Genomic DNA, 15,023 nt, shown 5'->3' on the forward strand with positions numbered 1-15,023 from the left:
CGATAAATGAAGAACCCGCGGAGCTGGCAACTCGATAGCGTGCTTCGTGTCCAATATACGCACTCTTGAGAACAGCTCTTGCCAGGGCCAACGCGACGGTGGATCTGAACGGCACCGGAGAAGAGACACCTTCAATGCTTATGAAGGATTTCCTCCGTCAAGCGGGTGGCTCCGCCGTGATTGACGGTGGCCTTGCCACCGAGCTCGAACGACATGGTGCTGACCTGAACGATCCTTTATGGAGCGCCAAGTGTCTCCTAACTTCGCCTCACCTCATCCGCACGGTACAATAACACACATGTATTCTTATATCTGTAGTACATGAATATATGTGCCTTTCATTGTGCATTACGAGTCGATTTAATTAGTTGTTTGTTGATTGATTAAGAGGATTGCAGACGAAATCTTGTTTTGTTTGGCTTCTGAGAAAGTGCAGAATTCGATTTTCTGAGATTTTCTAATCTGAGCCTGAGCGGAATCACTTTGTCAAGGGACACAACTATGTTCAATTTAAGATATTTTTCTTCTTTTCTCGAGAACCAAACCCGGCATGAAAATTCTTAGATCGTGGAGCTGAATTTGGTTGAAAATTAGATATTCTAGGAGGTCGTTACGGTAATGTTCGTAATTACACTGAACTAAATTTATCCAACATAACAAGCTTAAGAATTAATTATTAGCTCTTTGGATCTCTCGGTGCTTGTGGCCTTTTGTTTGTTCTTCTTTTTTTCCCCTGATGAGAGCATAACACCTTTTAGCTTACTTAGTAGAGACCCAGCGGTAGTAGCTTAAGATTTTTTTTTGAGTTTGATATTGGACCACCGTATAAGCATATGGTCTCTGACTCATTGTTAGGGAGCTGCTTTGATATATACCAGATTTAGCTTTCACGTGTATTTATGGTATTGGTACCAAATAGTAAATGTTAGGGTATGGACCACCATATGGATGTGTTCTCCTCTTATCCCAACTATTTATTTCTTTTATTTGTTTTCCTTGACAGTATTGGTGGTATGGGAGTAACTAATGACCATAAAGTTCATTCCGATAAATGTGTTCTCAACGGGGTATGTTTGTGGTGTGAACCTTCTTAAGCATTCTAGTGAGTGGCGACTGAAGTTGGATTTCATTAGCAAAGCCTCTGTATGGTAGTTTGTGAGTACGAAAATATGAATCTTTTTTTTAAAAAATAATTTAAGCTGCAATTCTAACATAAACAAGTGTGCATTGCCCTGCAACTTATGACGTGGTGCTTGTTCAGGGTTTTGGATTGCATTAGAGGTGTCTTGTTTGTTTACATTGTAAAATGATTAGCTTTGAGACTTGTGCCATTGCAAAATATATTCTCATGTATATCGAATTCAAGATCACTAAGTTGAATAACACCCATAGTAGCAATTTCTACCAGCTTTGAAGTTTTGTTGTTGTTCTATCAATTTAGGAGGTCTGTACGATTGGTCAAGTCTGTTATGTTGGTGTTGTGAATGTTAATGGTGATATTCGGGTTATTCACAAGTTTGATGATTGAGCAGGTACACCTTGACTACCTTGAAGCAGGTGCAGATATCATAATTTCAGCATCTTATCAGGTATCACGAGTGATTTCTCTCTCTCCTTCCCTCCTTCCCTCCGTTTGTCTCTAACCTTGTTCATACTTGAATATGAACAGGCCACTATTCAGGGGTTTGAAGAAAGAGGCTTCTCTAGGGAAGAAGGTGAAGCTTTATTAAAAAAGAGTGTGGAAATCGCTTCTGAGGCACGGGCTATATATTATGAGAGATGCATTGAAGCTTCTGGTGCATGCACTGGAGGTGAAAAGGTTCTCAAACACCGTCCCATATTAGTTGCAGCTTCTGTGGGCAGCTACGGGGCTTATTTGGCTGATGGATCAGAATATAGGTGATTTAAGTTGTTTTTGGTATTTTTTGTGTGGGCTGTGCTTAGTTTGTTTTTGAAATTTATTAGATCAACGACTTCTTAAATTAGCTGTCGCAAATTTCCAATCATTAGATCATCATGTTAACTAATTATTGAAGAATTGAATTAGAATAAATAATTATAATGTATAATGATGGATTTGCAGCTTCTGTGGGCGGCTACGGGGCTTATTTGGCTGATGGATCAGAATATAGGTGATTTAAGTTGTTTTTGGTATTGTTGTGAGGGCTGTGCTTAGTTTGTTTTTGAAATTTATTAGACCAAAGATTTCTTAAATTAGCTGTCACAGATTTCCAATCATTAGATCATCATGTTACCTATTTATTGAAGAATTGAGATAGAATAAATTATTATAATGTATAATGAATTTGCAGCTTCTGTGGGCAGCTACGGGGCTTATTTGACTGATGGATCAGAATATAGGTGATTTAAGTTGTTTTTGGTATTTGTTGTGTGAGCTGTGCTTAGTTTGTTTTTGAAATTTATTAGACCAAAGATTTCTTAAATTAGATGTCGCAGATTTCCAATCATTAGATCATCATGTTACCTATTTATTGAAGAATTGAAATAGAATAAATTATTATAATGTATAATGATGGATCATGAACACCCCCCCCGGGGGGGGCATATAACAGGTATGCACATGTGTGGATTCTACACCATTTTTCTAACCATGTGCATATTGTTCATTCGTTTCTTCTGGAATTTTGATGGCCTCTTCTATGGTTCATGTCCATGACTTAACGAAGAATTATTACACTTGGTACATGTTCTTTTCTTTATCCCTTTTTTTGTCATTTCTTCTATTCAGTGGGAACTATGGTGAAGCCATCACTCTTGAAACTTTGAAAGATTTCCATCGGAGAAGGGTTCAGGTCCTGGCTGAATCAGGTGCTGATTTAATAGCATTTGAGACAATTCCGAACAAGCTCGAAGCTCAGGTATTTATCTGAAAATTCTTGGCATTGAGTAGCTTTAATTTCCTTATATATGAAAGGTTTTAAGTGTGGAATACAAAGGATAGTGAATAGTCTCACACTTCCACTGTTGTTGAATGGTGACATCTCATGTAGAAACATGGGTTGCATAGTTTTGGATTGTTTTTTCTGTTGATGCCTTTTTTTCTTTAAAAAATATGGTTTTGTTGAAAATTTTGATTACTGACGCATACTAGTTTTCTTTCTCAAAGACTAAAAGAAAGGTATTTTCTTTCTCCTTCACCAAGCATGGACGTGAGACCTTCTGAGACACCAGACTACCAAAACACTGATAAAGTTAATGTTCAACATTTATATGGATCTTAGGGGTAGCCCATGTTAGTGGTCCTAACATATGGTCCATTTAGAATTGGATGGGAGCCCATTACTCAAAAGCCATGACTTAATAATCTAATTCCATCCAATGCTTTTATAAATCATTCACTACTCTTGTCATTTTTCCTTGTGGGACTTGTGTGGAGGCTTACATCTCCAACATACCCCCTTCACACAAGACCTCATCAAATATTGGATCACATTGGATCCTTTGTTGGGCCAACATCAGACATGCACACATTTGGGCCTTTTTTTCCTTTACATTTGCAGGCATACTTTTGGGCCTTACATCTTCCCTTCGAACCTAGCAATTGGGTTGGAGCTCATTACTCAAAAGCCACGACGTAAGAGTCTAAGCCCATCCAATGCTTTACACACCATTCTCTAGTCTTGTTATTTTTCCATTTGGGACTTGTGTGGAGGCTTACATCTCCAACAGTTGACTTTCACTACCTTTGTCAAATGAATCCTCATTTCCAGGCCATAGATTCCTGGTAATGTTGAGTAATATGCCCATCCATTGGGGTATCTGACACAATGAATTTCTTGTCAAAGTTTGGGCTGCTACAGACTGAATCCAATTGTCAAGAAGGTTTTATTATGCATAGGTTCTTTTGGGGTTAAAGTAGTGCTACATATTCAATTATGGTAACAACTTTCTGGTTGGTTCTGCACCCTGTGTTCATGCAGGCTTATGCCGAGCTTTTAGAAGAAGAAGTCATAAAGATTCCTGCTTGGTTTTCCTTTAATTCTAAGGACGGTGTAAATGTGGTTAGTGGTGACTCATTGACTGAGTGTGCCTCAATTGCTGAATCGTGCAAGAAAGTTGTTGCTGTTGGAATAAATTGCACTCCACCTAGATTTATTCATGGTCTACTTTTAGCTCTTAAGAAGGTATGGCTCACCTTATGTTTTCATATTCTGCTATTCCATCTTCAATCTATTTATTAATTCTTTTTGTCAATTGACCATCGAACTTTTCTTTTAAGAGAGTGTCACTTAACTGCCTGGTATCTGCATTTAGAGGGAAAGACTTATTTAGCAAATGATATCTCAGGTGACTACCAAACCAATACTTATATATCCAAACAGTGGGGAGAGCTATGATCCTGATAAAAAGGAGTGGGTGGTAAGTTCACTTTGTTATAGCTATTTGTTATAGCATATGAATTTGCTTCAGTTTTCTTTCTTTATGATTTCCTTTTAAATAACTGCGAAGAGATAAATGCATGCATTTTATAGTGACACTTGACTAGTAATTATTAACTGAAATCTGATTTCGTACCATGAGAAAGAGCAAAGTCTATGTAGGTTGTCAGCAACTTAAGAAATCAGCTTTTCATGATAACTTGGTGGGAACTGGTGCAAGTGGTCGTAACAAAAGTTGAGATATTATTTGATGTTTTATTATATTAGAAATGTCTTTGATGACTTGGGTCCTGGACAATCATCATTTTAGTCTCTCTCTCTCTCTCTCTCTGCACCAATGGTTTTTCTTATTTCTAGAATAAAATACTACAAACCCCATGGATTTTGACTGTTAGGATTTAGGAATTACCAATACAAAGGCCTTCCAATCCATCTACCCCACTTTTTTTGAGCATCTTCCTCTCATCCTCCCTAATTATGTGTGCCATTTTGTTCATTGCTAGAAACGAACTTTTTTAGTTTTGGAACTACCAAATTAATTTTTTCCTATCATAATTTAATTGCTGGGATTATCTGCAATAGTAACCTCAATTCTTTTCGGGAACACCGAACATGTACAGAACCTTGAGTTTAATTCTGGATTTCTTATGCTAACTTGTTTTGCATACTTGTGTCTGTTGCAGCAAAATACCGGAGTTTCGGATAAAGATTTTGTGTCATATGTAGATGTATGGTGTGATGTTGGGGCTGCTCTGGTTGGAGGTTGTTGCAGAACAACTCCGGATACTATTAGAGCTGTTTACAGGACTCTTTCTAGCAGATTTGTTCCGCCCTCGTGATGATCACCCTCATTCTGCTATGGATAGAGCACTAAAGTTATAGATACATCAAAGTTGCCAGACAGGTTGCAGGGTCCAGATGTCCATTTTGTTTTCTATTCGTCCTGTGTAGAAGGAAGAGAAGTCCATGCAAACTCTTGCACGAGCTGTGGCTCAACACTCTCTACTATGGCAGACGAGATGGGGGAAATGAAGCATGATAATCTTTTTTACATTAAAACAGTCTGCTACCACGAACAATGTGAGAGTTTTATCCTGTTCAATAAAATATTATGTTCTGTTGTTATTTGAAGTATCACTCTCACTCAAATTCCGCTATCTTCGAAGTATTGCTCTCACTCAGATTCCGCTACCTTCATTTTCTTTCTGTCATGGCTTGAAAACTGGGATTTATCCTCTTCATTGCCTGAAGTAAAACAATCAAATAACTATGATCAAAACCCCAAGGACCGGCTCATAATTTAACGCGACCATTTTGCCACTGTATCAAGCACAAGGCCTCACTTTTACACTCATTACGAATATCAAATTGATCTTGATGTCTGATTTAGGGTCATTTAATTTAATCGATCGAGTTCAAATTTGAAATATTTGGCTTGTGAAGTCACCAGCCAGGCTTTTATGACCAATATTGTAAATAAATTGTTTGTGTTAACTGTTTTCTTCATATTTTGAGAATGTAAATACTTTGGTCATCTCAGCTAGATTATGTTCAAGACATCTCACTCAAATAAGGTCAACCCCAATGCAATAGATATATCTGGTGGTGAAAAACCAGATATAGGGCTTGATTCTACCACATCTTTCTTTGAAGGGAGAAGTGAAAATAAAGAATTAACTTGGTGAAGTTTTGAAGTTTGAATAATTTCTTAAGACGACGCTGGGATTAAGTCCTATGCTTACTTCTACTTTCACACCCTTTCCATTTTGATACTTCTGATATAAGAAACGGTTTCTGTAACTGGAATCAACCAGAACTTTTACTCTTAACGGTTTCTCAAGGGTTTTACACACTTGTGCAGATGGATCAGATACTTGCTGCCTACAGGAAGTCCTCAAAGCAGTGGTCATCCACTTTGAACAAGCTAGCTCAAGGTGCTATTCTCCTTACCTATCTCCATTTTTGTTTGACATTCTAATAGAATTCTTACAGTTCAATAGCTTCTCATTTCTTCTCAACGAAACGCAGTGCGACAAAGAGGTCGAAGGCGTACAATGGTTGGATGAAACTTCAAGTTCACATTAGATGTTGAACTGAACAATGATATGATGTAGTTAGAGATCCTATCTACATATTGTAGTTTATATTCTTCTGCACACATTTTGTAGCCTGAAAACAATGACATGGTATTAGTACTAGTTTAGTATTCTTCTTCCTCTATCAACATTATTGTTCATTAAGAAACTTTTTACAGTGTATTTAACTAATTTTTCTTTATGAATTCGTGTTACTGATCATAATATGTTTTGGTTAAGACTCTTGACAACGATGAAGATGACAGAGAGGAGGATAACAGTATCTTAGATGTCTATGGAGTATGGACTATGATTTTAAGTAAAAATATTTAAGAAAAGAGTTTACTCGAAAGAAGTCATCGGTCACTGGCTATGATTTTGATGAATCTGAATCATTTTCGTGGTGGATGTTGTGCTTATAATTAGGGTTTAGCAATGAATGATTACTGGTTGCTTTGAGAAAAAAGATGTTCTCTTTGGTTGGTTATTTTCCTCATGTGCATGGTTGCCAACTTGAGTAGTGTGTTTTAGTGTATTTGTTTATCACTTTTGAATTGAATACCTTCTGCTGTTAAAGCTGTCAAACACATCAAGTTGGGTCAAGGCCGAATGTGATTCCTTTTCGCGAAACCAAACAAGAATAGATTCCGTTGGGGATCGAACCACAGAAACCATGTAGTCATAGAGCTTTAACTGAAGCCGATAACCCCCAGATCGCTATCCCAGTTTGGTTGTTATATGAGATCATATTACAGGATTTTGTTAGGATGCAATCAATGCTTTGATTGAGAGGATGAAATGTCAAAAGAAGAATAAGTACAGGCGCAGATCCAATCAAGTTTTCAGGAAAGAGAAGCTCGGCGGGAAAGGAACAAGCTCGACTAGTACCCGGAGTGGAACTTACCTTAACGAACCTGGGCCAGGCCACTAATTATCCACTGGAGGCACATTTCTTCTATTGGGCCTTAAACTATCAGGAATGGAACTTAAGCTAACGAACCTGGGCCAGGCCACTTATTATACCAATTCACAACTAAAGCACATTTCTTCTACTGGGCCTTAAATTGGACCTGATGGTCGTAAAAGGACTTGGTCTAAATCAAAGTCATGGGTCAGAGAGAGGCCCAGTCCATTTACCCCTCACACTTCTTTTGGAGACCAAAACGGCCACTTTGTGCTTGGGTCAATTCATACCTACAGCGGACTCCCAAGATGCAGGCCCATACCCACGAAACCCAAAAAATTACATTCCACTGGTTCAAACTCCCGACTTTGAGAGATCTTTCACCTACAAGGTCAAAGATATAACCCCTAAACTAATGTCCAAAGTCAAAGATATAACCGATATAACTACTAGGCTTACTCGCACTCTTCTCCTTTCGCAGCCATACTGGAAAGAGCTTTAGAGAGAAGTTTATGGTCTCCAGTTATGTTCTGTTGTTTTACGTACGATTATGAAGGTATTTGGCCATGGATAACACTGATCAACATTCACACAGAATTCCAGAGAAGAGAATGGAACATAAAGAGGAGCTTGTCAATCAAAAGAACCGTCAAGCCTGCCCCTCTTATTTAAGTCGGAAATATAGAAGCAGCCGTACCATTACAGAGCATACACCTTGCTTAATTACATGCGCCTGCACCATTATTTAGTCATTACACACGTTACAAGTATATCTACATATATATATACTCTCTCAAAACCCAAAACTCCTCTCTCACGCAGAAGCACGGCGTTCCTCCTCCTCTCTACTCTCCGGTCCCGGGTAGAAAAGCTCCTTATCTTGCCTTTGGAACACTCTCTCCACCTCTCCTGCTGGAACATTGAACCCCAATTCCTTAGCTTCCTTCTCCATTTCACTTACAACGTTGTTCTTCCCTGCCAAGAAATACCTGGTGTTGCCTTCTGTATTGAGTTCAAAGCATAGAATCCGGAGGTTGCTGTTCGCTGAAGCTATTGATGTTATTGGATGCCCAGCTGGTACTACAAACACGGTGCCAGCTCTCAGACGGGCACTTACTCTCTGGTAGCTTGTACTTCCCTTTTGTCCTCCCCGCGAGGAGGACTTGCTACGGTCCCTCTCACTTGAGCCGGAAGACGAGACATGAGGACATGCCATTTCAAAACGTCCCTCGCCGTCCACCACGAAGGATATCTTGGTGGATTTTGAGTTGAAGTATGGACCAGCCATAGATCCCTGCGACACCCGGTACAAACAAGTAAATCGAATAATGAATAATGAATAATGTCGGACCCGTAGAGATGCGAGGGAGAAAGAAGGAAGTGAACTGCCATACCCTGGTGATGTTTGCAAAAGAGACAGTAACGTCAAGGTCTTCAAGCTGCCTGTAATCTCTGGGACTGGCTTCAAAGAGTTGGCCGTAGTTGTTACAGGTTGATGGGCGTTGTTTGAAGAGATTGAATGAGCCTTTCGATTCCTTTTCGAAAGGCCAGATACTACCGCCTTCTTCGCGGTGCTTCAGACCTTGGATTTGTTGACTGGAAGCCTTGACAATGGCTCCTTTACTCTGTTGCCTGAAGACCCTCTCAATTTTATTCCAGTCAGTGTTGAAGGCAGCTTCAAGCACTTCCCTGCTGAATGCCCTGTAAAAGCTTTCCGGGTTATCGCCACCTAGCCCGTGAAACACCTACATCACAATTATACCAACACAAGTCTCTTCATTATTTGGTCTCTTCATTATTTGATACAATCCAAGCTTCGAGTGAATCTAGCAAGTTCCAAGTATTTTACCTCAAAGTGACCAGGAGTATTGACTGGCATGAGAAGCTTGACAATGGTGAGCTTTTCATTGTTATCCGTGTTGGTTATATAAGCTGGAGTGCCTGCGGGAATCCTGATAATATCTCCACATTCCACATTATGGCTCTCTCTTTTGATTTGGCCCTCTCTTTTGTCTTCCTGGATCATCGAAACGGTTGCTCTTCCTGCAACAATCCATATCAGTAAATATATAACCTTCATGTAAATAAAAATTATCAATTAACATGCAAGTGCAAGTTTTTATACCCTTTGCGACAAATAACACAGCTTCAGCATCCAAGTGACAAGGAGTAATGAAGGTTTGAGGATTGGCCTCAAGAACGACAAATCGATAGTTCTCGATTCCTTTTAGAAGCTTGGATCTCTTGTTGAACCTCTGTAGGACATCGATTCTGCCATGCTCCGTCTTATGTACGGAACTGAAATGCTCATCTTCAAACACATAGGGGTTCCTCTCTTCTTGCTCTGATCCTCTCTCTTCCTCCTCTTCTTCCTGCCTTTTGTAACTAACATCTTCATCTCCTCTTCCTTCAGACTTTCCTCCATACTTCTGAGCGCACCGGAGCCTACAGAGTGCTCTTTCTTGTCCCGCTTGCCTCTCACACTGGCTCTGGCACTGCTTCAGGTGCTTCTTTTGGGGATCTTCACGTTCAATGATCCCCTCCGCATCCTCCCTGTCACCACCACGGCCTCCATGTCCTTCTCTTTCACGCTCCCTCTCTTTCTTCTCTTTGCTATACCTGTTAATGGATAAAAATGGTAGTATAGCATCTTCAATCAGCTTGAACATTTTGAGATAAATGTACTTCAGCATTCAACAATTTGAATGCAAAAACTCATCGAGAGAGGAGAAGATTAAAGAACATTATCACAATTGTACAAGGCCATATTTGAAACAATTATGTAAGGGATTTAACTGAATGAATGAGAAGTGAAAATCGATAAATGGTAATTTACAGTACCTTTCGCATTCTTCTTTACAATCTTGCTTTTGTTTCTTGTCATATTGGTGTTGTTGCTCGCACTCGTGTTTGCAAGTCTCAAGTTCTGGGTCTTTCGTCGCCAGAGCACCCAGAACCACAACAGAGAGGACCAGAATGGCTAAACAAAGCTTTCCCCGGAAACCCATTATTGCTCTAGACTTATTAAGCTCGCTTTCTTGGTTTGACTATGGAGAGATTGTAGATGGGTACTGAATTTATAGAGCGGAGATTAACTGATCGAGTAAGAGATGAAGTGAAGTGATGAGAGTGGAAAATTGAAATACATGCAGAGAGACGAGTGTCCTCTGCTTTTCCTTACGTGTCGATCATGTTGAGAAATCGATCGCCGCTTACTAGTACTAGTACTAGCAAGGAGATGTTTTTTGTCGCCTAGTGAAATTGAATCTCTAGCCAATTTCAAGTTGGATTTGTCTCCGCATACACAGACGATGTGTTGGGTCGTGGAGACGCGGAGGCTGTTCACGTGTGTGTGTGTCTGTCAACACACAGAGGAGAATACAGACAAAAGTTGAGGCACATTTTGGATTTCACAGGGATCTCTCTCTGCATAGTTCAGTCGGTTTATGTTGTTATTGTTGCAGACAAATCTTAATATGTTAATTGAAAATTGTCTCTGTTTTTCATCTACTCCAGAAGGATCAACAGAAATCACGAAACAGGGCAATTCCTTCCTACACCCTAAGAACATACGTTTTAATGATACAGTGAATTTCTTTCTAACCACGCACTGAATTTTGATCCAACCGATCATTGGATTTTGACGCAATTCATCTTATTGTCAAATGGAAAATTTCTGTGCATGCAAGACTGATGATGATTCGAGTTTAGACCTAAACTCATATCGGATATGGTCAAACTTGTATGGTGTCATTCACGATTGCCATTAAAAGAGTGAACTTCAATTCAAAAGGCTAACCCATCTGTACTAATCCATATGCGAGTCAAGGAAGCCACAATGTAAAACTTATTTCATTTAGTGGCCAGCATTACTGTCATAAGAAATTGCTTAATTTCCATCTTTTCCTCATTTGAGGAATAGCAATCAGTATGCACATCAAGTTTCACGAAACAAAATGCAAAAAAAATAAATAGCAGAAGCATAACATGCTCATCTATTTTGATAATCTTGGCCATGACAATCATACCATGCATTAAATTTTATAGCCTCATTCACAGCAATCAGAGCTCACAACAGAATGACATGAAAGAGATGGAATTCGAGAGAAGATCAAATATTAGGCATGAAACACTGATTGCCATCAAAATTCATTAAAGACAAATTAATGCTGGAGATTGTTTACTGTCATGATTCTATCACAATCCATAGATCATTGTCTAGTGCAAGAATTTGTAAAATTATTCTCATTTTATGCGTAAGTAAATAACTCGTGCAACCATATCTGCAACATCTTCAGGAAACATACTACTTGAGGACTAAAGAGCCAGAACGAAGTAAAGAACGAGCCACCTCAAAGGTCAGGCATGCCTTTACCACTTTTAGCATCATATGTCTTCTCCAACACAAGATCCATTGGAGTGTCTTTGGGACCAGCTGCAAAGTGAATCCAAATAATATCAGTAATCAAAGTAAACCAGGACACTGGGATATACCCAAATGGGATCAAAAGAAAGAAATATTTGAAGGATGACACTGCAAAATAAAAGTGCCATTTTTACAGCCTTGCATATGAAGGTTTTTTCTAGTTGATGAAAGTGTTTCTTTTCTTTAATTAATATCAAGACTTCAATTCAAATGTACAATATAAAATAGCTCGAAGTACCAAGTTACCAGAAAGAAAATCGTACCAGCAGTAGGTCTTGGCGTTGTCCTTATCTTTAAAATCTCAGGACGAGGTATTATAGATCCAGATGCTCCTATCCCTCTGGATACTCTAACTTTTGTACCATCTTCTAGATATCTAGTCCCAACCTTACAAGGCTTCCTGCATGAAAAACAAACCATTCATCGTCGCCTCTTCACCAAAATAAATGTCAAAACAACCACTGAAACTCCATTAATTGTAAACTAAAACTCCACCCTGTCACTGGATCAACGACTTGAATATTTGAAACATGAATTGGAGCTTCAACTGTGAAAATCCCGCCTTCATGACCTTCTCCTTGTTTGATATGTTTTTTAACCTACACATGTCGCATAACAAGGCATTCAGGATTTTCTGTCGAGCCATTCTTTTGAAAGCCAAAAAATCTACTTGAATTTAGAGGGGCTAAGATAAATACCACACCAAAAGCTGAACCAAAGCTAAAAAATACAGGAATAACACACAAGCGATCGAGAGTTCTTAATTCTAGGAAAGTCAACATAGAATTTCTTGGGATGTTAGTTTCTCTAAGAACTGCTCAAGATTGGGATAGACCTTATTCTTAATTTCTATGAAAGGAGCTATGAACAAACTATCAATAGTGAGGGGGAAGTCAGGATAACAGGACTCTAAAATGATTACAACTGCAATGTCCTATAGGATACACAAGAAAGCCCAAAACTCCCCCTGGAATTAAATCTAGAAAGCCAAAATCCAATTCCAAAATATGACCAACAATATAGAATATGAAGGCAAAACCCGATCATGAGAGAAGCAGAATGAATGTGAAAATATAAAAGCCCATGTTTCCCTAGGATCTGCAATTTGATTTGAAATGCAGTGCATCAACGTATTAATGGAACCATGGTATCTTTGTGTCTACTGACATATGGATTTCATACTCTTCTTGCTGTTCTTTTTTCTCCTAATGAGTGAAGCATATAAAGGACATTTGGATATGCGACATTTGAGAAGATTTTTCAGAACCAGAAGTATAGACATTTTTTGTTTGAATCATAACAATGAAACACTCAGGTATCAATAAATTTTCAGTTCCAATTGACTTGTAAATGCAACTGCGCCTGTACGCCATAGGGAGTTCCCATTTCCGACAACCACCTAAATACTTTTCATCAGAAAAAGTAGGCATTTTCCATAACTCACACATGGCACAGAACAACATAGAATGCAAATTCAAAAATATTGCATAAAATGTGATGTAAATATAAAGCAACACTTGGTAGTGTAACTCACCAGATTCTTCCCATCAACAATAACACGATTTTGAGAGCGGATGACACGCTTAATAAGACCTGTCTCTCCTTTATCCTTGCCCCTGATTATCATCACCTGTAAAATGATATTGATAATCATGACACTAAGATAAAGAAGAAAACCCGATCACAAAAATGAAGAGACCCAAAAAGTCTCAATAAAATAGGATAATAAAGCACATCATATACTTACATTATCTCCTCTGAGTATCTTCCAGTGCCTAACCAGTTTCTCTGCTGCCTTCCAACCCATCTTAGACTCTTTAAGCAATTAATTTAACTTCAACTGTCAAATTTCAATCAAAATTCTCATCATAACTCTATAAACCACCAAGGCAATAAAAACACGAAATTTGAATGACTCAAGTTCATATCACAGAAATTAAAGAGAAAACAAATAACTTCATCTGATTTCATCGTTCATTTTAATGCCGCTACTGTAAATAAGCAAGTCCCACAGGAATCTAGAGAGAATTTCAAAGGATTTTCCATTGAGGAATTTTTACAAACAAGTAGTAAGCCTCTCCGCCATGGGAAATATGAAACAAAAAGTCCACCAACTGCTTAAAAACCCAATCCAAATTCAATCCAGAAAACAGAGGATAAGAAGATGACTAACTACTTTGTTGAAAAGAGGGTACTGAGGCAGGACAAGGGTGAAAACCAAACCATGGTCTCATGGCTTCACTTTCGGCTATGAGGAAAAACGGAGAGAGGAGATTGGATTCTCTGTAGTGGGTAATGAGTGAGACTGTTGTTGCCAATGAAATTCAAGAGACGGGTTTGAAATCAGTTTGAGAATTTGTAGACAGTTTGGAAGAGAGACTGCCATGATTATCAGACATTTACAGCGGACGGAAGATAGGCCACAGGAAACACCGAGTGTGGTTGACAGAGACAAACAAAAAGAAAGAGATAAGTACGTGCGTATTACACAGAGTAAGGGAGGGGAAATACCTCACTAGCCGAGTCGCTGCGTCGGAGGGGCGGTTAAACGCAAGGCGAGAGAGAAGATGACGGTGAGGACTGAGGAGGTGGAGGTAGGTATGCGTGCGTATTTTATGTTTTGACCTGTTAAGCCCATTAGTTGTAAATCCCAGTTTTAGCCTTTAGGTTTTCAGCCCAATTGAAAACTAAGACAATATTGGGTAAAGCCCATTTTCTTTGGGCATGTAAAGCCTTAGGCTTCTAGCCCAATTGAAAACTAAAAAACAAAAAATGCTAATTTAATTTCAGAAACAAAATCAAAAATATTCAACAAGTTAATATTCGATTATTTAAACTATTGCAAACCTTTATAATCAAGGAAATGAAAACAAGTCTTCTTTTTTTTTTTTTTTAAATATATGCACATATATTTAAAAAAATCAAAAAAAATACTAAGGCACGTGTTCCCATGGTTTCTTAGAGCATTCCCAACAGAATAGAGATAGAGATGAGGAAACTGCTGCGAATGCTCTTAGTAGCTCCGTACATGAAATAATGAAATGGACCTATTATTGCATTAAACATACTGAGAAAAAGAATGGAACCTATTAATCATTCATAATGAGTGGTCTATTTTTCTTTGTGAAGACCTTTCAATACTAGTGAAAAAGAGTGACTTTTCTAGTTTCTAGCTCAAGTAAGTATACATCGTTATCTTTCTATTTATTTATTTTTTT

The 15,023-nt window shown here is 38.5% G+C and overlaps 3 protein-coding genes and 1 long non-coding RNA gene across 5 annotated transcripts; 2 read left to right on the forward strand and 2 right to left on the reverse strand.

The window, feature by feature from the left end:
* LOC119991353 (homocysteine S-methyltransferase 2-like) lies at window positions 1-5,577 on the forward strand. Its single transcript, XM_038837715.1, has 7 exons — window positions 1-284; window positions 1,533-1,589; window positions 1,670-1,899; window positions 2,750-2,879; window positions 3,942-4,145; window positions 4,309-4,380; window positions 5,084-5,577. The coding sequence occupies exons 1-7, from the start codon at window positions 135-137 to the stop codon at window positions 5,237-5,239; spliced, it is 999 nt and encodes a 332-aa protein (XP_038693643.1). The 5' UTR covers window positions 1-134; the 3' UTR covers window positions 5,240-5,577.
* Window positions 5,578-6,260: 683 nt separating this feature from the next.
* Window positions 6,261-6,677, forward strand: LOC119991355. The gene is made up of 2 exons (XR_005466225.1): window positions 6,261-6,334; window positions 6,429-6,677. It is a non-coding gene; the product is annotated as an uncharacterized LOC119991355 (long non-coding RNA).
* A 1,356-nt stretch (window positions 6,678-8,033) lies between these two features.
* Window positions 8,034-10,550, reverse strand: LOC119991352 (vicilin Jug r 6.0101-like). The gene is made up of 5 exons (XM_038837714.1): window positions 10,221-10,550; window positions 9,505-9,998; window positions 9,229-9,422; window positions 8,774-9,124; window positions 8,034-8,673 (listed from the first exon to the last, which is right to left on the reverse strand). The coding sequence occupies exons 1-5, from the start codon at window positions 10,385-10,387 to the stop codon at window positions 8,194-8,196; spliced, it is 1,686 nt and encodes a 561-aa protein (XP_038693642.1). The 5' UTR covers window positions 10,388-10,550; the 3' UTR covers window positions 8,034-8,193.
* Window positions 10,551-11,480: 930 nt separating this feature from the next.
* On the reverse strand, window positions 11,481-14,439 carry LOC119991354 (50S ribosomal protein L24-like). 2 transcript variants are annotated; one of them, XM_038837718.1, is made up of 6 exons: window positions 14,317-14,439; window positions 13,553-13,645; window positions 13,340-13,435; window positions 12,301-12,404; window positions 12,069-12,205; window positions 11,481-11,814 (listed from the first exon to the last, which is right to left on the reverse strand). In XM_038837718.1, the coding sequence occupies exons 2-6, from the start codon at window positions 13,610-13,612 to the stop codon at window positions 11,732-11,734; spliced, it is 480 nt and encodes a 159-aa protein (XP_038693646.1). In that variant the 5' UTR covers window positions 13,613-13,645; window positions 14,317-14,439; the 3' UTR covers window positions 11,481-11,731. The 2 variants fall into 2 exon arrangements, with proteins under 2 accessions (XP_038693646.1, XP_038693645.1); XM_038837717.1 differs by having other exon boundaries at window positions 12,283-12,404.
* Window positions 14,440-15,023: the final 584 nt, after the last annotated feature.

Source organism: Tripterygium wilfordii, chromosome 22 (assembly GCF_013401445.1).
Source record: "Tripterygium wilfordii isolate XIE 37 chromosome 22, ASM1340144v1, whole genome shotgun sequence".
NCBI classification, from domain to species: domain Eukaryota; kingdom Viridiplantae; phylum Streptophyta; class Magnoliopsida; order Celastrales; family Celastraceae; genus Tripterygium; species Tripterygium wilfordii.